The 20,608-nt window shown below is 50.4% G+C and overlaps 1 protein-coding gene across 1 annotated transcript; it reads right to left on the bottom strand.

The window, feature by feature from the left end:
• Nucleotides 1-404: 404 nt before the first annotated feature.
• Nucleotides 405-4,369, bottom strand: SIX6 (SIX homeobox 6). Its single transcript, XM_074998673.1, has 2 exons — nucleotides 3,798-4,369; nucleotides 405-1,048 (listed from the first exon to the last, which is right to left on the bottom strand). The coding sequence occupies exons 1-2, from the start codon at nucleotides 4,367-4,369 to the stop codon at nucleotides 880-882; spliced, it is 741 nt and encodes a 246-aa protein (XP_074854774.1). The 3' UTR covers nucleotides 405-879.
• Nucleotides 4,370-20,608: the final 16,239 nt, after the last annotated feature.

The raw sequence follows: 20,608 nt of genomic DNA, 5'->3' as shown, positions 1-20,608 counted from the left end.
CGGCGCAATGAAGCGCTCCCCAAGCCCCCCGCTCGGATTCCTTGGAGGCCCGTGAAATTGACCTGACATTGACCCATTGCGGACGCGCCCCGCGCCTGGAAGTCGCGCGCGTTCCACGGCGCCTCCTGAGCCGTCGCTCTCCAGGGTTGCCAGTGTGGACGGGCCAATGAATTGGAGATCGGTCGAGCGCCCGGTGAGCGCTCACCGGGGAGCCCCTGCTCAGCCCCGCGGGCTCGGGGCAGGCGCTCCGAGAGCAAGAACCGGAATAACAGGCCCCGGCAGTGGGGAAGGTTGGTCACCAGAGATTTTATTATGGTTTCAGGCTGCTTCACACAGTATGAATCCTGCACCACATGCTTCTACAAGTCACCTGTGCACACAGACAAGGCAAAACGATAATCAGAATGGAAAACCCTACCGCAGCGATCCCTTAAATACGGAGATAACCATGACGGAGATATAAAACCCCTTCAAAGTAAAGCAAAATAATAATAATTATTATAATAATAACCATAATAATAATAATAATAATTAATAATAACAGCGTCTTTTCAACATGAAATACCCGCGCGGGACACAGGGCAGGCGCGCAAACGTTTCGCAACTTGGCGTTTTTGTCTCCGAGGCAGTTTCCAGCAGCCCCTGGAAGGGGAAGGCTGCGGGCATTTCTGTTGAGAGTCTCCTACAGGGCGGAGACGGAGCGGGCTCCCTCGCGGCTGGAACGGGAAGGGCGTGCTCAGAGATCCGGGCTGCCCCGGCAGTGGGGCAGCCCGAGGAAGGCTCCGGGCTGGTAGGCGAGCCAGGGTGCGCTGGAGGCAGGCAGGCAGGCACTGTGTTTAGCTCGATCCCGCTCCCCCCTGCTTTGTCCTGGCTCTTGGGTCAGATGTCACATTCACTGTCGCTGGATGTGATGGAAATGGCAGAAGTGGCCGCTTTGCTGGACAGGCTGGCTGCGGGGCTGGAGGCGGCCCCCAGCGGCTCCCCCGCGCTCTCTTCCTCGGCCTGCAGCGAGCGCACCGAGCCTTGGGATAAGACCTGCTGCTGTAGCCTGCAAGGAACCGGGAGACACACACCATCATACGGCGGCAACAGCCGTACACCTTACAGCAGGCACCTGTTCCAGCCAACTACCAACAGCTCCTCCACCCCAGTCACCTCTCACAGCCAACAGCTCCTCCACCCCAGTCACCTCTCACAGCCAACCACGCCCATCACCTCTACCACCCAACAGCCAACAGCCCCTCCACCTCGGTTATTTCAGCCAACAGCCAGATAGCCTCCCACCACCTATCCCAGCCAACAGCTCTTCATCTTCAGTCATCAGCGTGGTCCAACACCCCCACTAGGCACTTATCCTATCTCACCAGACTCTCCTTCTTAGCCACCTACCCTTTCCAACCATCACCCACCTTCCACCAGGCCCCAGTCGTATATCCCATTCAACTGCCACCCATCCCAGGCCAGCCATCTATTCCAGTCAACTAGTCCTCCCCAATGCAGTCACTTATCCCATCCACCATCGCCCATCAAGCAACCAAGGGCCCCAACCTATCCCATCCAACAGCAAGGAGCCATTGGCTTTAGTCACCCATCCCTCCAACAGCCACCCACCCAAATCATCTATCCCATCCAACAGCTGACCATTCACCCCACCTATCACCTAGCCCATCCAACAGCTGACCAGCCACTCTGCCTCAGTCACCTCAGTTACCTACCCCATCCAACAGCCAATCAACCACCTCACCTGTCACCTACCCCATCCAACAGCCAACCAACCACCTCACCTGTCATTTGACCCATCCAACAGCCAATCAACCACCTCACCTGTCACCTATCCCATCCAACAGCTACCCAGCCAAGCCTCCAGCCCCACCTCCTATCCAACCCAACAGCCACCCCAGGTCAATCACCTATCCCATCCCACAGTAACATAGCCACTCCATCCATCCGCAATCCCCCTCCTATGCCACAGCCACCCCCGCAGCCCCAATCAGCTATCGCTTCCATCAAACACCCCCCCACCCCCAACCACCTACCACATCATAGGGAGTGGGGCAGCTCAGGGGTCTGAGCACTGGCCAGCTAAACCCAGGGTTGTGAGCTCACTCCTTGAGGGGGCCATTTAGGGATCTTGGGAGGGGAAGGGACGGTGCTCGGCCCTGCCAAGAGGGCACAGGACTGGACTCCATGACCTCCTGAGGTCCCTTCCAGCTCTATGAGATGTACATCTCCATGCACGTTATATACTAAGAGCTGGGCAGCCCCCTCCCCACTGAGCTCCTTCTCTTCCTCACCGCCTCCCCCAACGCCTAGTCACTTGTCCTACCCAACAGCTAACCAGCCACCGACCCCACCACTGACCAGCCACTCCCTATCGCCACGACTCTCCCAGCGCCGAGCGGCCCTCCCCTGCCACCGCCCCCCTCGGTCCTTTAGCCCAGGGGAACAGAGAACCAGCCGCTCCGAACTCCGGCCCAGCCGGCGCTTCTTCCCCAGCCGGTCAAGGCTCCGAGTCAGCAGCCGCCTGAATGCCTGGCCCTGGGCTCATGGGGTTACCCCCGCGCCCTTCCCGAAGTCTTCCCAGCAGCTTTAATTCCCCGGATCTCCGCACCGCGCCGAGGAAGGGTCAAAGCTTTTCTCTGCCATAATCCAGCCACAGGGCTTGACCTGTTTCCAGCTCCCCCGCAGCTCTCAGCGGCGCTTATCTTCCCTTGTTCCGTCCCCCGCTTTTTTTAGACCTCTTTTTAAGCCAGTCCAGGGTGAAAGCCAGGCACGTGCCATTGCTGTCTTCCGGCTGCCTCCTGGAAAAATCCATCTCCCGGCCCTCATCTGGAGATTTTTCCTCAGCTTTCCAGAACATTGGCTTGTGTCGCCCATTTCAGCTCAATGACACCAAACAACACCGCAAAGAAAATACCAAAACAAACCCGCAAGCCCACCATTTGCTACTGAACCGAACCAAACCGAACATCCCTCAGCTAGTCCTTCAAAGCGCCCGAAACCGACACGCAAAGATCCAGGCTTGTAAATGACAAGGGCATGTTAGTTAAAAGCAGATCTCGCACCACCTAACACGCCGCAGTTTCCTCTTAGAGCAACCGAGGATATTTTCGGAAACGATCTTACAAAATTATTCTTCTGGCGAAAGAGGGGGATCTGTTTCATGGGGCTTTCTAAATGCCCCGGCGCTGTCTTAAGCGGCATCTTTGTCCGCATCTGCATCTCCAGCCTTTCGCTCTTCGAATATTAAAGATATAAAGAATTGAGCTTCGCTTCCTTATATATTTGGTATTTAAAAAGGCTAATGGCTGGAAAACGAGCGTTTGAGGCAACGTTCCCGGTCTGTGTATCGTATCCATTATATGCATCACTAGAAGCCGCCCAGAATATCCTTTCCTGACGCCCAACTAACGCGCTACTTCTTCGAGGAAAATACAAAGAGATCCTCGAGGCTTATTTGCTAATTTCGGCTTCCCCCCGCGCCCAGAATCTCTCCAGCGTGGCGCTGCCTCTGTTGCAAGCCGCAGGACAATGCAAGGTCAGAAAGACCCCCGCGAACAGCGGGTATCCCCCGGGGAACAGAACCCACCAGGACCCAATTCTCTCGTGACACTGGGACCGGGGGAGAGCGCCGGCTCCCTAAGGTCCTGATTTCCTCCTGTGCTCATGAAGCGCCCCCGGCTCGCCCCGCACGGATGACAAAGCCGGGCGGGGGCTCAGCAGGGCTGCGCGGCGGAGAAGCCCCGGGCCGGGGCCCAGAACCCACGCGCGACGCGGGGAGACAGCGAAATACCGACCTGTTCTTGGCGGCCGCCGCCCTGTCCCTTTGCCGGCGGTTTTTGAACCAGTTGCCCACTTGCGTGGGGGTCAGTCCGGTAGCCTGGGCCAGCTCCCGCTTTTTGCTGGGGTTGGGGTAGGGGTCCTGCAGGTACCACTCCCGCAGCAAGTGCCGCGTCCGCTCCTTGAAGCAGTGCGTCTTCTGCTCGCCGTCCCAGATGGTGCGGGGCAGGGGGAACTTCTTCCGCACGCGGTACTTGTCCACCGGCCCCAGCGGGCGGCCCCGCAGCTTCTCGGCCTCCTGGTAGTGCGCCTCCAGCCAGAGCGCCTGCAGCTTGGCGTGCGACTCCTTGGTGAACTTGTGCGTCTCCAGCAGGTGGTAGAGCTCGCGGTAGTTCCCCGCGTGGAAGGCCACGACGGCCCGGGCGCGCAGCACCGACTCGGCCTTGTTCAGGGCCTCGCAGGCCGCGGGGGCCACCGGCAGCGACCAGAGGAAGCGCCCCAGGCGCTCGATGTCGCCGCTTTCCTCCAGGGTCTCGCAGACCCCGGCCACTTGCTGGGGGCTGAAGTTGAGGATGGGCAGCTGGAACATGGGGGCGGCCGCGGCAGCCACGGCAGGGGAAGGGCCGGCGGCTCCCCCCGCCGCTTCCTCCGCCGGGGAGCGGGTGACTCGGGGGCTCGGCCCGGCCCGGCCCGGCCCGGCCCTCTCCGCGGGGCGCGCGGGGCTCTGCGCTGGGGCGGCGGCGGCGCTGGAAGTGGTGGGCGGCGGGCTGGGGAGCGCGAGGCGGCTGGCTCCGGGGGGGCGGGGCGGGGCGGGGGAGGGGGAGGCCCAGCTCCCGCCGCCGCCGCAGCAGGCTCGCCTCGCGATTGGACTCGGCAGCGCGGCCGCCCGGTTTCCATGGCGGGGCCCTGCCACTCACCGCCCGGCCCCGCCAATCCGGGCGCAGGGCAGCGCGCGGCGAGGTTTCAGCACCTCCCCGCGCTCGACGGCGCCCGGCGCCCTTTTGTCCCGAGTGTGACTTTCCAAGGGAGGGGCGGAGGCGGGGGGCCGGCGGCCGGACACACGGAGGTGCGCTCAGAGCACCCCCCAAGGCACACTCGAGCGCACACACGGGCAGCGCGGACACAGGAGCACACGAGCACGCACACCCCCGATGCACACTCAGGAGCACACTCAGGAGCACACACACGAGCACACAGCCAGGAGCGCACACATACACGGGTGCACACTCAGGAGCACACGGAAATGCACACTCAGGAGAACACGCACTGACGAGCTCACACACACAGCACAAGCACACACACAGGAGCACACACACATACCCACGATTTCTCACACACACACAACACAAGCACACACACACACACACACACACACGGCGCAGGACTCACGCTGGCACTGACCACGAAGGGCTGATATCGTTTTCCGCAGCATCCCATTGCTCGTCAGCCCCGTGTGCCGAGACCTGCGGGGTCTTTCCCAAGTAGCAGCTGAAACAAACCCACCCCCGGCGCTTCCCTGCCCACGGGCGCTCGCGGGGAGGCGCCTGCAGGCAGCGGGCACCTGAGCAAGGCCGCGAAAAGGAGAACAAACAGGGCACCTTAAGGAGCGGACAACAGAGACTTGGGGGGAAGCACGTCCACACCCCCCGGACACACACACAGCCTCTCTCTACACACACCCCGTCTCTGCAAACACACACAACCTCTTTCTGCACACACACGCACACCCCTCCTTGCACACCCACACACCCCCTCTGTACACACACAACCTCTCTACACACCCCTTCTCTCTGCAAACATACACAACCTCTCTCTGCACACACACATGCACACCCCTCTTTGCACACCCACACCCCCTCTGCATGCACGAACACCCCCTCTGCATGCACGCGCGCGCACGCACACACACACTCCGTAGGCCGCCGCCGCTGTTTTCCCACGAACCCGGGGACTGGCCTGGCTCCTTTGGGAGCCCGGTTCCTCCCACCCTTGTCTTCTGCAGAGTGCTGGAGCCCCGGCGGGAGCCCTGAGCCGCATCCCAGCAGCTCTGCGCAGCCCTGCCCGGGAGAAGGCGCGCCCGGGCCGGCCGAGGAACCAGTAGCCCCTAAGCAAAGCCGGCCGGCGCGGGGCTCTGCGATCCGGGGCAGCGGCGCCGAATTCCCCGCCTGCCGGGCGCTGGACTCCCCCCTCTGCGCCCCAGTCCAGCGGGCGAGGTTCGCGTTTAAACCCCCCTGGGTCTCGCTCGCGCGGCCCCGAACGCGCCCAGAGAGTGAGAAGCCACCGGCAGGTCAGCGCGGCTCCGAGGAGCCTTCGCAAGCCTCTAGCGCCGCCGGCGCGCAGCGCCCCCCCGCCTGCCCCTGCCCGGAGCCCGGTGCTGGGAGCCAGACGGGGGCACGAACCCCGCCAGGAGCACACTGGGGCGAGCAGCCGGGCGGCCAGGCCAGCGCTGGGCGCTCCCGGGGACGGAAAAGCCGCGGAGCTGCGCGCTGGGGAAGGCAGAGGCTCTGGGGAGTGAAACCCGCGCGGGTCTCTCCCCCGGGCCCCGCTGTCCCCCAAGGCCCCCCTCCGCCGGTCTCCTCGCGGGGCTGGGTCCTACGAGCCCAAGCGGGGGCTCCGCGGCCGGTCGCCTCCAGGCTGAAATGAACCCGATTCACCCCCTCCCCGGGCCGGCCCCGCCTTCCCTCCGGATCCGGCGCAGTTGGGCTCCCGCTAGCGCCGCGGCCGTCATCGCTGGGGGCTCCCGGCTAGCGGGGCAGAGAGGCTCGGGGGGGGGGAGAGGAGGAGGAGGGTGAGGAGGAAGGCCCTGTACACAAACTCCTGGGCTCCCAACCCCCCCCCCCCCGCCGCGGGAAACTTTTTTGAGCGGAAGATTTGCGGGCGCCGTCTGCTCCCGCGGGGGGACACGCCACGGGCAAGATCGGCCGTGGGAAACCACCCTGCAGGGGGGAGAGTCGCCGCCCCCCCGGGGCTGCGCCGGACGAGGCAAATGCTTGGAGCAGTTAAGACAATAGGAGCCGGTAAATAGACCCCCCAGTGCCCGAGGGAGCCCCCCAGCCCGACCCACCGCCCTGAAGAGCTTGGAAAGACGCGAGCAGGTCGCCCAGCCGGCGCGGGGCGCGGGGCCCGAGCGGGCAGAGCTGCCAGGTCTCCGGGCGGTGCTTTCAGCTGCCCCAGCGCGCCGCTAACTCGCCCCAACGATTTCTCTGTCCCGGCTCGTCCTCAGACCTTGAGATCGCTCCAGCCCCTACGTGCAGCGGCAGGGCAACGAGGCAGGTGTAAGGGACCTTCTACCCTCGGCGACCGGCTGCTGAGCCCTCCCGGCTGCGGCGCGGCCGCGGAGTCCGTCTGGTTCCCAGGGCTAACGCGCTGGTTCCTTACACCGGTCAGCCCCGCACAAGCTCGAACACGAGAGTTACTTTCCTGGACGGCGGGGTAAGGGGCCGGAGCGGAGCGGAGGCAGGTTAAATATTACCAACCAGGACGGCAGGCGAGGGAAATGCTGCCTAAGACACCCCAAGCAAGCGGGGCACCAGCCCCAAGCCGGCTCCAGTTTTGGTTCCCAACGCCCGGGCTGGTGAGAAAATGCAAGAAACGTTCAGCATCTCCCCCAGGGGAACACACAGGCCCCAGTCAAGGGCTTAAACGTGGCACTAGCTTTCCATCGGCGGGGGGAACAGGTCGGATCTGCAGGGGAACTTCTGGGCAGTTCGCTGCCCGGCCGCCACGACCAGCGGTTCTTAAATTCTGGAAATGAGACGCACACCTCGGCGTGTCAGAATTGCTGCACTAAGAGACAGCCGCTGTTGTCTGAACTCTCTTGTGGTTTTTATCGAAGGGTTAAAGGGGAGCAGCGAGGGGCTGCTCTGGGGCTTTTTCGGGCACGGGGGGCTCGGGTCAAAAATAAAAAAAACTCCTTTAGAAGCGGGTTCGTTTCTTTTCTGACTAGCCAGGACTTCCCTCTGTTCGGGGATTTTTCGGGCAACTCTCAGAAAACAAAAAATAAGGATTGAATGCTAAAAAATCTTCATTCTCACGCGGGGAATTCCCACAATGTTTGCTCGACACGTGTGGGCCGAAATGTTGCTCTTTGGAAAGAAAAGGCTGCATTAGAATAGAAGAACTTTCTGGGGGAGGTGTCCGTGAGCCAGGTATTGTCATCCAGCGTATCCCTCTGCCTTTGGGGTTCTGAAGCCTACTTCTAAGTACCGTATAGCTGGATGAAGTCTAAACATCACCTGGGTATTATAGGCAAGACTAGGAAATAGCACCTCTTTGTTGCTTGTGAATATGTAGGCATAGATATGCATAGAGGGATAAGGAGTGAGGTAAATTATTGCTACATTTATTCATAGATTTTATATTATTCAAATAGTCTAATTTTTATTATTACTTTACAACAGCGATAACAATCTGAACTCAGACATACAGGGATGGTGTGTGGAACCATTCCTATGAAGCTGAAGTGAGAATTGAGCCCTACATGAAGGGTATTATTGCATATTAGAACTGAAGAATATTATCCCTATTATACACAGATGAACATAATCCAATCAGTGGCCTATGTGGGCCAGACAAGCAAGAGAAAGTGCTACAAAGCCAAATTATGTTAATAAGTGTTAGATTTTGATTTTGTATCTTTAAACACATTCACACACACAAGCTATTCAACCCCAGGAGTGTCAACTACAGCCACTAGAGAGGTATAGGTCTTTCTAAAAATGCAGCTGACAAACAAACATATTTTGCTTTTGCAATAGGCCAGATGGCAGCAAATGACAGGTATTCTGATTTAAAAAATCCCGAGGAAGGAAAACTCCACTTTCCACTTCAGATTCCGCAGTATGGCTGATGGGGCATGGACATGGTACAGATTCAGAGGTGGAAATTCTTCCAGAGACGCTGAACAATTTTATGATGTTTATTGTTCTAGGGAAAGGTAATAACATTCCATAGAGTATTACAGAAGTTACCATTTTACTGTATGATTTTAGTTAACGATATTTTTAGGAGAAAAACTTTAGCTGTAATTTTAAAAAAACCAACACCTATATACACCACTCCTGCACAGCATATGGCAATCACACAACTGCAGCAAACAATCAAAGGGCTAGCTGTGTTAGTCTGCATCTGCAAAAACAATGAGGAGTCCTAAGCACCTTAAAGACAAACAAATTTATTTTGGCATAAGGCTTTTGTGGGTAAAAATCACTTCATCAGATGCATGGAGTGGAAATCACAGTGGTAGGGATCTCTCTCTCTCCGTATATATATGTGTTGGGCTTAAATTTTTACCAGTATGAAAATGTAAGCCCATATATATATAATTTATGTATATATAAGAGAGAGAGAGAGAGAGAGAGAGAGAGAGAGAGAGAGAGAGAGATTTGGTTGCATAAGTAACACAATGAAATTAGGTCTGAATAAGGACTTAGAATGGTTATCTCAGTACAAAGGCAATTTTTCTTCTTTTGGTATTCACACCTCCCCTTCAGATGCTGGGAGTGAGCCACATCCAATCTGACTGAACACTAGTCCTACACGTGAAAATTAACTCCCTTCTTTTGATATGCTAATCTATCTATCTATCTATCTATCTATGGGTGGGTATGTCTGTGCTAGAGAGCTTTGTCGACAAAACTTGGAACTTCTGCCAACAGCATTTTGTCTCTTCTCTGTTGACAAAACAACTGTGTAGACACTTCGGGGGGCTCCCAGGTAACCGGGCAGCCCTTTCTGCTGACCTTCTGGTTGGCCCATCTGTTGAGAGAGTGACCAGGCAGTCTGGCACTGTCTGTCAACAGAGAAGATTGCTCTTTCGATCTGCTTTGTTGTGTGAATGTGATCTGTCAACAAGTTTTGCCAGAAGATCTCTTCCAACAGTAGCTTCTGTCGACAGATTGCTGTAGTGTAGAGTTAACTTATCTATCTATCTATCTATCTATCTATGTGACTTCAACTCCATGCACCTGACAAAGTGGTTTTTACCTATGAAAATTTAAGCCCAAATAAATTTGTGAATCTTTAATGTGCCGCAGGACTCCTCATTGCTTTTGAAGCAGAGTAGTTACTTAAAATAACACAAAAGTGGCAGAATAAGTCAGATTTCTGTCACACAAAAAAAGAAAGTTATCAGGTAACACATTTTCCATTTTCTTTCACAAGATCACAGTTCTTTCATGATGAACAAGACATAGAAAGCAGTGAAAAAGGAAAAGGAAGGGGAATGAGAAAAGTTCAAAGAGAAGTCCTAATGTCATGAGCACTTTGTGTTATCTAGGTACCGCTAACTGAAGCTACAGAGGCCCACAGGCATATCTTATAATATCTCCTGAATTTAGCGTGGAGGACCACATTCCTCTTTTCCATATCTGCTCTGTGGATGCTGAAGTAACTTCTGTCCCAGAGACAGTCATGGACCTGATGAAATGCCCTCAGAAACTGTTTTGTCTCTCTTTGTATAGCACCTAATCCCTACTTATATGGTTGGGTTTGAAATTTTGATCCCTTTACACTTTGGCTGGAAGGAAAAGAGAAGTACCCTAATAATAATAATAATAATAATAATAATAATAAAGTACTCTTAGGACACTTATTATTTACTTGCATGCATCAGGTAAATCTTTACTGATTCTCAAATTTGTAAGCTTATGCCAAAGCTCCCTTTGAGAATAATAAAAACATAAGACTTACTGGGTTAGACAAGTTGTCCCTCTAGCCTATGATCCTGTCTTACAGTTGCCAGTCCAACATATTTCAAGGGGATTGGAGAAAATATGACAACTGTGAGCGATCCATCCCTTGTCTTCCAGTCCCTGCTTCTGGCAGTTCAAGGTTTAGGAACATATGAAACATCGGCTTGAGTACCATCTTGGCTAACAGCTATCAGTACACCTATCCCTCACTAACTTATCTCATTCTTTTTTGAACCCAGCTATAATTCTGGCCTTCACAACTTCCCCTGGCAGCGACTTCCAGTGGTTCACTGTGCATCCTGTGAAGCAATGCTTCTTTTTATTTTAAATCTGCTGCCAATTAATTTCATTGTGTAACTCCTGGTTCTTGCATTATGTGGAGGAGTAAATAACTTTCTCTACACCATTAATAATTTTATAGACCACTGTCATATGTCCCATCAGTTCTCTCTTTCCAAACTTGAACAGTCCCAGTCTTTTTAATCTCTTCTAACGTGGAAGTTGTTCCATACCCTCAATCATTTTTGTTGTCCTTCTCTGTACCTTTTACAATTCTAATATATCTCTTTTGAGATGGGGCAACCAGAGCTGCATGCAGTATTAAAGGTGTGGGAATACCATGGATATATATAGTGGCATTATGGTACCATGCATACCTGTGCTACACTACAGAGTTCTGTCGACAGAAGTAAATATCGCCAGATATTTCCCGACAGACACTCTGTCTACAGAACATGTCCACACCTAATACAGGCTCCACCTGTCAATGCCCTCTGTTGACCGACCAGCCCACTGGAAACTCTGCAAGTGAGGCAGCCCAGTGAACCAGAAGCCTTCTCTATCAACAGAGGTGCTATGCCTCGTACGGTGAAGACAGAATTCTGCTGGGAAACTTCTGCATTCTGTCTACAGACTCTCGACAGAACGCATTTGTAGCGTGGATGCTCCCTAATTTTGAAGGGTTCTTATGTCGACATAACTCTATAGTGTAGACTCATCTTATCTTACTATATATCCCATTCCTAGTGGTTCCTAACATTCTGGTAGCTTTTTTGCCCACCACTGCACATTGAGCAGATGTTTTCAGAGAACTACCCATGATATTCCTAGACTTCCTTCTTGAATGATATAAGATAGATCCTCATTTTGCATGGATAGTTGGGATTATTTTTTCCTCAGTATGTATTACTTGGCATTTATTAGCATTAATTTTCACCTGCCATATTTTTCTTTGAATTTGGACAAGAGGACAACAATGTTGGGGAATTGTGGAATATAGTTGCCCTTATGAAAAATACAATATTGCTTTTCCATGGATAATACCGAAGTTACTGATATTATGTTGATGAGTTGTGGGCTATAATTAGAAAAACATTTCTTAATAGAATATAGATAGCTGTAGCATTCATAGATTCAAAGGGGTAAGGGTACTTGACCTAGATTTAAATCCCATGCTTAGAAAAATGTGGCATCTATGGGGTATTACCTAGCTGGATTGCTTTCTGCATTCTAAAGTATTTGAGACTGTGAATTTGGGGGAATAAAAGCCCATTTCCTCCCATTGTTAGAATGCTTCTGAGTTATGGTTACTCTTCTGGAAATCAGTAGGATTACATACATCAGATAATGTGCATATCCTGTTTCACATAGAATCCCCTTTCTGTTTCCATACAGTTAGATCCAGGGAGGATGGGACAGAATGGAGCTCTGGGATAGGAGGCTTGGTCTGTGAGCTAGAAGAATGTGCCAACTGGGGCATCTTATTAGGTATTCTTGGCCAGGCTGGAGTGATTAATATGACTATTGCTCATTCTGTCTGTTGTTGTTTGCAAGTTGGGGAATTAAATGTATGAAAAAGAATGCACACATGGGATTTTGTCTACTAATGAACTAGGACATCTACCAATGCAGACTTCTGGGATTATTCTTTTTGTTACTATAAAGGGCTACTTTATTATAAAGGAGGATGTATAATAACGGAAATCTCCTTCTGAAGGAATCACCATTTCCTCAGACAATGTGACGGCTGTGTCTGTTTTTGGGATAAAAACTGTGGAGCTAAGGGGTGCCTTAAGTTTTTAGAGTTTTAATGCCTGGTAGCTTAGCTTCTTTCTATTATCTGGGCAGTCTCATTCTGATTTAATTATAGGCTCAAAGGGGGAGAACAGAAGCATGCAGGATTCTGATTTGGATTTAGAAGAAATGTATTTTTCTGGCACATTTTTACTGACATCTTGTTTTCTTAGCTGGATGCCTATGGTTTTAATCAATTGTCTACATATAATTTCTAAACACTCTGTGGGGAATCAAATTTCAGTTTGTCACGGTATGATTGTTCATCCTGAGAGGTTAATAATTCTTCCTCTTCCTGAAGAGAAATAGGGAAGAACTAAGCCCAGAGGAAAAATGATGCTTCCTTGCTTTTTTATTGGTTTTAGATTTAATTTTTTTGGCTCTTTAAAGTTATTTTTTATCTCTTTAGACTTTTGAAAGTACCACTGATCTTCAGGCCTCCTCAGGACCTCATTTCTCATTACAGTGGAATTGCATATAATGTTTAATGGCTTTGGCATAAGAAGGTGCTATGCTTTTCTGGCTTGGATTTGGGTTTGTGTTTCATGCTTATCTCCACCATCTCAAGTGGATGGGAAATGAAGATCAGAAGGCAGCTTTCCTGAGGACAGCTTGCTGAATACAGAAATATGTTTGCACTCCAAAATGAGAGAAGAAGGGTCTGAGTATGGAAGAAAATAAAGTTATAAGAGCAGGTGTATTAGAACAATCTGACTCTCTGTTATCAGAGGTAGAACTTGAAGTTATTTGCTAGATGTGTGGGATGAGATCAGGTCTTGAGAATCTTTTCAAGGCAATAAACTGCCTTCATCTTTCTTCAGAGGAAGTCAACCTACTCCTCACTGATTAGTGAAGATCTTATGAAAGAGAATGAACTCTTGCTTTCCCACTATAACTTTTTTAATTTTTCATTGCTAAATAAAATTTGCATTTAAAAATATCATGTGCACACAAGATATTGCAGTTTTAGCAAAATATCTCTTAGGTTTGCAATGATGACATGTGGGTCAAGAATTACCAAGCAATCAATGAATCCAAGGTTAAAGGAATTTTTGGGCAATTCCAATAGGAAGTAGGTTCAGAAAGTCCTTACTTAGGCAAAATTCTGACTTCAGTAGAAGTCTTTGGAACCTGAGCCAAAGCTTATTGAAATCAACGGTAGTCCAATGACTTCAGGACCTGGACCATTAACTTTAGAGAAATGACTTTTCCAGTGGCCACTTTTGCATACAGACAAAGCTAAAAATCACAGAGATGTGCAAATTAACACTGGAATAATTAAATGTTCACTACATTATTTGTATTACAAATGTCTATTTCCAGAAGTTTATAAGATTTTGGTTAACATTCAAACCAACACTGAATAAGCCTGAAACAAGTTTTATTGCATTTCAAATTCTAAGGAATTTTAGATCAATGATGTAAAATTGGAATGAATTGTGCACTAAGATCACCTAAGGACTAAAGAGCTCAGAGATGAACAGGTGTTAGTGGCTGCTTAAGCTTCTGTGAGTATAACAAAGTCCTAGCAGGCTGCTGTAGGCAGTAGTGATCTTGCGGGTGACTCCAGCTTAAACTGATGGACAGAGAAAGGAAGCGAGAAACTCTTAGGTAAGAAGGTTCTAAATTCAAGAGAAGGTTTTTTGAATCGGAGCATCTCTAAACATTTTATTTCCAGAAGAAATTCATTCTACTTTGTCTCTCTTTACTCCCTTCATTTATGATTGCAGGCAAAGTAAGTCAGCCCTTCACCTTTGTGCTTACGTTTCCTGTCTTTCCCTGAGTCAGCATATCCTGTTTGTAGTTGACAAGAGGGGCTATTTATGGAAGAATGAATACCCAAACAGCTTTGATTTAATTTAAAATGACTGTTTAGGCACTAGTCCATGATGTAATATGTTTTAAAAAACATGTTAAACTCTTCACATCCCTGGGTCATGCCAAGCTGTGCTGTTGTGTAGAATCTAAGGTTGGGGTGAAGGTAGTTCAGCGACACCTTTCTGCTTCTCTCCTGAGGCTGGCACAAAGACATTTAGGACCATTGTGCAATTACAGCAGCCTAAGTCTTGCTTTAATTTAGGGGGACAAGGGACACAAGGCACTCCAGCCATGCTTCCTATGCTGGGTAGCAGGCTGGGGGCAAGAGAGCTAGGATCAGGTAGCATAGGCCAAATGCACCAAGTTTTTGCCATCCTATCATTCTCATCTATATACAGGATACAAGGGCCTGAAGATACCTACATAAGAATAAGAATGGCCATACTGGGTCAGACCAAAGGTCCGTCCAGCCCAGCATCCCATCTGCCGACGGTGGCCAATGCCAGGTGCCCCAGAGAAGGAGAACAGAAGACAATGATCAAGTGATTTATCTCCTGCCATCCATCTCCTGCCCTTGTTCTGAAGGCTAGGGCACCATACTTTATCCCTGGCTAATAGCCATTTATGGACCTAACCTGCAAAAATTTATCAAGCTCTTTTTTAAACCCTAATAGAGTCCTGGCCTTCATAGCCTCCTCGGGCAAGGAGTTCCACAGGTTGACTGTGCGCTGTGTGAAGAAAAATTTCCTTTTATTAGTTTTGAACCTACTACCCATCAATTTCATTTGGTGTCCCCTAGTTCTTGTATTATGGGAAAAGGTAAATCATTTTTCTATATTCACTTTCTCCACACCATTCATGATTTTATATACCTCTATCATATCGCCCCTCAATCGCCTCTTTTCCAAACTGAAAAGTCCCAGTCTCTCTAGCCTCTCCCCATATAGGACCCATTCCAAGCCCCTAATCATCTTAGTCGCCCTTTTCTGAACCTTTTCTAATGCCAATATATCTTTTTTGAGGTGAGGAGACCACATCTGCATGCAGTACTCAAGATGTGGGTGTACCATAGTTTTATATAGGGGAAGTATGATATCTTTTGTCTTATTATCGATCCCTTTTTTAATAATTCCTAACATCCTATTTGCCTTACTAACTGCCGCTGCACACTGCGTGGATGTCTTCAGAGAACTATCCACTATAACTCCAAGATCCCTTTCCTGATCTGTCGTAGCTAAATTTGACCCCATCACGTAGTACGTGTAATTTGGGTTATTTTTTCCTACATGCATTACCTTACACTTACCCACATTAAATTTCATTTGCCATTTTGCTGCCCAATCACTCAGTTTGCTGAGATCTTTTTGTAGTTCTTCACAATCTGTTTTGGTTTTGACTGTCCTGAACAACTTGGTGTCATCTGCAAACTTTGCCACCTCACTACTTACCTCATTTTCTAGATCATTGATGAACAAGTTGAACAGGATCGGTCCCAGGACTGACCCCTGGGGAACACCACTAGTTACCCTCCTCCATTGTGAAAATTTACCATTTATTCCCACCCTTTGTTTTCTGTCTTTTAACCAATTCCCGATCCATGAAAGGATCTTTCCTCCTATCCCATGACCACCTAATTTACATAAAAGCCTTTGGTGTGGGACCGTGTCAAAGGCTTTCTGGAAATCTAGGTATATTATGTCCACTGGGTGCCCCTTGTCCGCATGTTTATTAACCCCTTCAAAGAATTCTAATAGATTAGTTAGACACGACTTCCCTCTGCAGAAACCATGCTGACTTTTGCCCAACAATTCGTGCTCTTCTATGTGCCTTGCAATTTTATTCTTTACTAGTGTTTCTACTAATTTGCCTGGTACTGATGTTAAACTTATCGGTCTATAATTGCCAGGGTCTCCTCCAGAGCCTCTTTTAAATATTGGTGTTATATTGGCCGTCTTCCAGTCATTTGGTACCAAAGTGGATTTAAAGGATAGGTTACAAACCACTGTTAATAACTCCGCAATTTCACATTTGAGTTCTTTCAGAACCCTTGGGTGAATACCGTCTGGTCCTGGAGACTTGTTACTATTCAGCTTATCAATTAACTCCAAAACCTCCTCTAATGTCACTTCAATCTGAGTGAGTTCCTCAGATTTGTCACCTAAAAAGGCTGGCTCAGATTTAGGAACCTCTGTAACATCCTCAGCCGTGAAGACTGAAGCAAAGAAATCATTTAATCGCTCCACAATGGCACTGTCTTCCTTGATCGCTCCTTTTATATCTTTATCGTCCAAGGGCCCCACTGCTTTTTTAGCGGGCTTCCTGCTTCTAATGTATTTAAAAAACATTTTACTATCGTTTTTTGAATTTTTGGCTAGCTGTTCCTCAAAATCTTTTTTGGCTTTTCTTACTACATTATGACACTTAATTTGGGAGTGTTTATGTTCCTTTCTATTTTCCTCACTAGGATTTGACTTCCACTTTTTACCTGGCTATTCACTTTATATATGACAAATATAATGGCCTTATTTCTCCTGTAATATATACTCTGTTGACTTCTCTGGAGTTACTTCTGATTTTACGATGATGGAAGTGACAAGAGAATGAGGGTATGTCTTCACTATTAGGAAGATCAACCCTACTGTGATTTATCTTCCAGAGTTTGATTTAGTGTGCCTAGTAGGGACACACTAAATCAAATTTACAGGGTGCCTGCGTCGGTACTCCTGCTCCCTGTTAGGAGCAAGAGAAGTCGATGGGAGTGCACGCTCCAGTTAATCTCCGTTAATTGAGACAGCATGGAAGCCTGAATTAAGGTATGGCGACTCTGGCTATGTAATTAACGTAGCCAGAATTGTGTACCTTAATTCGACCTTCTGCTGTGTGCAGACCGGACCTGGGTCTCTCTGTAGTAAAATGCCAAAGTATTTCTCACAATATATTACTTTAGGTAATAGCTTTTACATTTGTTTGATCAAAAAGGAGACCAATTCTAAAACTGTTATCATATGTGGTACCATTGCAATTATTCTATGAGCAAGGGCTCCAGGATTGTGCAGTCCTGTATTTTTATGTAATACAGTATTTAGAAAACAGATTAGAGTTCAAGAAAAGATTTGTTGCTGTAAATTATGTTTATACCTGAATTTTACAACTTGTCATGCCATGTTTTGTACAGGTACTAGAGATTTCTAAATAGCTGCCAAGCCTTATTATTATATATTTTTTCAGAAAAAATAATTTCCTTTTAATTGACTTTTTATTTTTGCCTTGGTCTAGAATAAATTCTCTAAAACACCTGGAATAACATGACAACAGCAAATTTAAGGAGCACCATGCAGACATCTTTTGTTCAGTTTTTGTTTTGAGAAATGTTGCACAAACTCTCCAGTAGATGGAGCATCTTCATTGCTTTCCTTAAAGTGCCTGGAATAGAAAACTTCAGTCAAGCCAAAATTTATTCTCGCCCCCCTGCCCAAACTTTTAATCTTTTCCTTGTTAATTCAGATTCAACAGATAGCAAGCAGAATTTCTATTTTGGCAACTCACAAAAGCTTTCAAGGTTTCCACAGGCTTGGACCAAGGTTCTGTGTTGTAGGAGGATTTTCTTGGTTCTGGAATTCCCCTTTAAAAGGGACTACTGCATTTTCTTAGCGCCTGTTACAACAGGCAAATTGTGACTTCAGTGGGAGCTGGTCAGCTTAAGTAATATAAGGTAGATACATTGGTAGATGTGTTAGAGGATCCAGAGTGACCTGGATAAATTGGAGGATTGGGCCAAAATAAATCTGATGTGGTTCAACGAGAAGAAGTGTAGAGTCCTGCACTTGGGATGGAAGAATCCCAAGCATCGTTATAGGCTGGTGACCAACTGGCTAAGCAGCAGTACAGCGGAAAGGGATCTAGGGATTATGGTGGATGAAAGGCTGGATATGAGTAAACAGTGTGCCCTTGTAGCCAAGAAGGCTAACGGCATATTGGGGTGAATAAGGAGGAGCATTTTGAGCAGATCTACAGAAGTTGTTGTTCCCCTCTATTCAACACTGCTGAGGCCACATCTGAAGTACTGCGTCCAGTTTTGGGCCTCCCAGTATAGAAAGGATTTGGAGCAGGTTCAGCAGAGGGCAACAAAAATGATTAAGGGGCTGGAGCACATGGCCTATGAGGAGAGGCAGAGGGATTTGGGCTTGTTTGGTTTACAGAAGAGAAGACTGAGAGGTGATCTAATAGCAGCCTTCAACTTCCTGAAGGGGAGCTCTAAATAGGTTGGAGAAAAACTGTTTGCTCTGGTGACAGATGGCAGAACAAGGAGCAATGGTCTGAAGTCACAGGAGAGGTGTAGGTTGGATATTAGGAAAAACTACTTCACCAGGAGGGTGATGAAGCACTGGAATGCGTTGCCTAGAGACATGGTGGATTCTCCATCCCTAGAGGTTTTTAAGTCCCGACTTGACAAAGTCCTGGCTGGGATGACTTAGTTGGGGTTTTTCCTGCTGGAAGCAGGGGGCTGGACTCAATGACCTCCTGAGGTCCCTTCCAGCCCTACAATTCTACGATGGCTATGTCTACATAGCAGCGTTATTTCAAACTACCCATTTCAAAACAGGCGCTATTCTTCAGAGAATGAGGTTTGTCAAATTCGAAATAAGCCGATGGCCATTGCGAACTATTGTGTAACTGCTGCCAAAGTTATTTCGGACTAGCGGCCGTTCAGGCCTTCTCTCTGTGCAGCCAGATGCGGGGATCTGTACTCTTTTGACCTGCTCATATGAAAAAACCTCCTGCCTTTTTCAAAATTTACAGCTCAAAGCACAACCCAGCCTGGCTGCAACCTTCCCTCTCCCAAGGAGCCGGGGAGCATCTTCTTCCAGAGGCGGTTAACCCTGCAGTGAGGGGTCCCAGGAGGACTGGGTTTTGCTTTGGGCCCTTCCTGGGAGCAATGCCCCAGCCCAGGGACCCTGGGGAGATACAGTCCCAGGCGATCCAACCCAGCAGGCAGCGCCCCCAGAGCAACGCGGCCGGCTTCCCTTGCTCGCAGCACCGTGCACGTTCCTCGGACGTACTGCAGAGGACCGTTGGCGGAGGTCCCCTTCGGGCACATTTGCCGCTCCAGCCTCCCCTGCAGGTCCGGACTCCCCTCAGCCCTCGCCGCCGGGTGAGAAGGGAGCGAACAAGCAGCGGGCACAGGCAACCGGGGGGCCGATCCTCCCGCCTGGGCCGCGCTGGGGAGCGGTTCGGGCTCGCCTGAAGGCCGGGGCGGGGTTGGAGGGTCCCCGGGAGGGGAAGGGGGTTCCCGTCCACCTCGCAGGGGTCCTGGTGCTCTGCCCCCGCCTTGGCCTCGCCCTCTCTCCAGGGCCCCCGCCCGGCTCCCTTCAGCCCCAGGCCGCCGGCCGCGCTCCCGCCCGCTTGAAGTTCCCGCGCGCGCCAGCGGCCTTGGAGGCGGTGTCGGCGGGAGCGGCTTGGAGCTGGGCTTGGTGGGCGCTTACCTGTCCCAGCGCCGTGCGCAGTGTCCTGAGCCGCCCTCAGGGTAGTGCCCGGGCTGGGGCCTGCGTGTGTACCCCGGTGCTCCCCCCAGCTCCCCACCGTGCCCTGAGGAGTAAAGGGCTGAGGCAGGCCTGGGTGTGTACCGCCATGGCCCCCATCTCCTGCCTGCCCCAAGGCGGGAAGGGCTGAGGTACCGATCCCCGTGATCCCAGCTCCCTCATTCCCACATTGCCCTGAGTGGAGAAGAGCTGGAGCAGGCCCCTGATCTGGCTCACTCCCCACTGTGCCTGGGAGGGAGAGGGGCTGGGGCAGGCCCGCGTATTTACCCGCTGCGCCCCCACATCGGCTCCCCACCGTGCTCTGAGGTGGAGGGGCTGGGGAAGACCTGGGTGTTCACCATGTTTGAGGGTGGGGGGTTTTCACTGTGTTTTATTCTTATTCTCCTGGAAGTTGGGCTTTTCTAGAGCCGCTGTGTCCAATAGGAATTCAAAGATCGCCACAGGGGGGGTTTCGTCTTTCCACATTTGCCACATTATTTGCACCCACAGCCCCCTCCCCCGGCTCTAAATAAATGCCCTCACCCTTCCCCAGAGCTGGGGACCCCCAGTTCCACCGCTGCTATAACTGAATGCTGTCCCCCAGAGCCAGGCACCCCACCCCACCCCCAGTTCTAAGTCAACGCTGGTAGCTCATCGGAGCTGACAGGGCCACCACTGCCACCACACACTTCTCCCACCAAGAGGTGGACGGCAGTCCCCGCGTGC

Source organism: Carettochelys insculpta, chromosome 6 (genome assembly GCF_033958435.1).
Source record: "Carettochelys insculpta isolate YL-2023 chromosome 6, ASM3395843v1, whole genome shotgun sequence".
Classification (NCBI taxonomy): Eukaryota; Metazoa; Chordata; order Testudines; family Carettochelyidae; genus Carettochelys; species Carettochelys insculpta.
Note: the sequence above shows the minus strand (reverse complement) of the source record. Positions and strands in the feature narration are given on the sequence as shown.

Coding starts and splice junctions, on each gene's coding strand:
- SIX6 (XM_074998673.1), bottom strand. CDS start 4,369: ATGTTCCAGCTGCCCATCCTCAACTTCAGCCCCCAGCAAGTGGCCGGG. Junction 1,049..3,797: donor GCGGCGGCCGCCAAGAACAG/GTCGGTATTTCG, acceptor GGTTCCTTGCAG/GCTACAGCAGCAGGTCTTAT.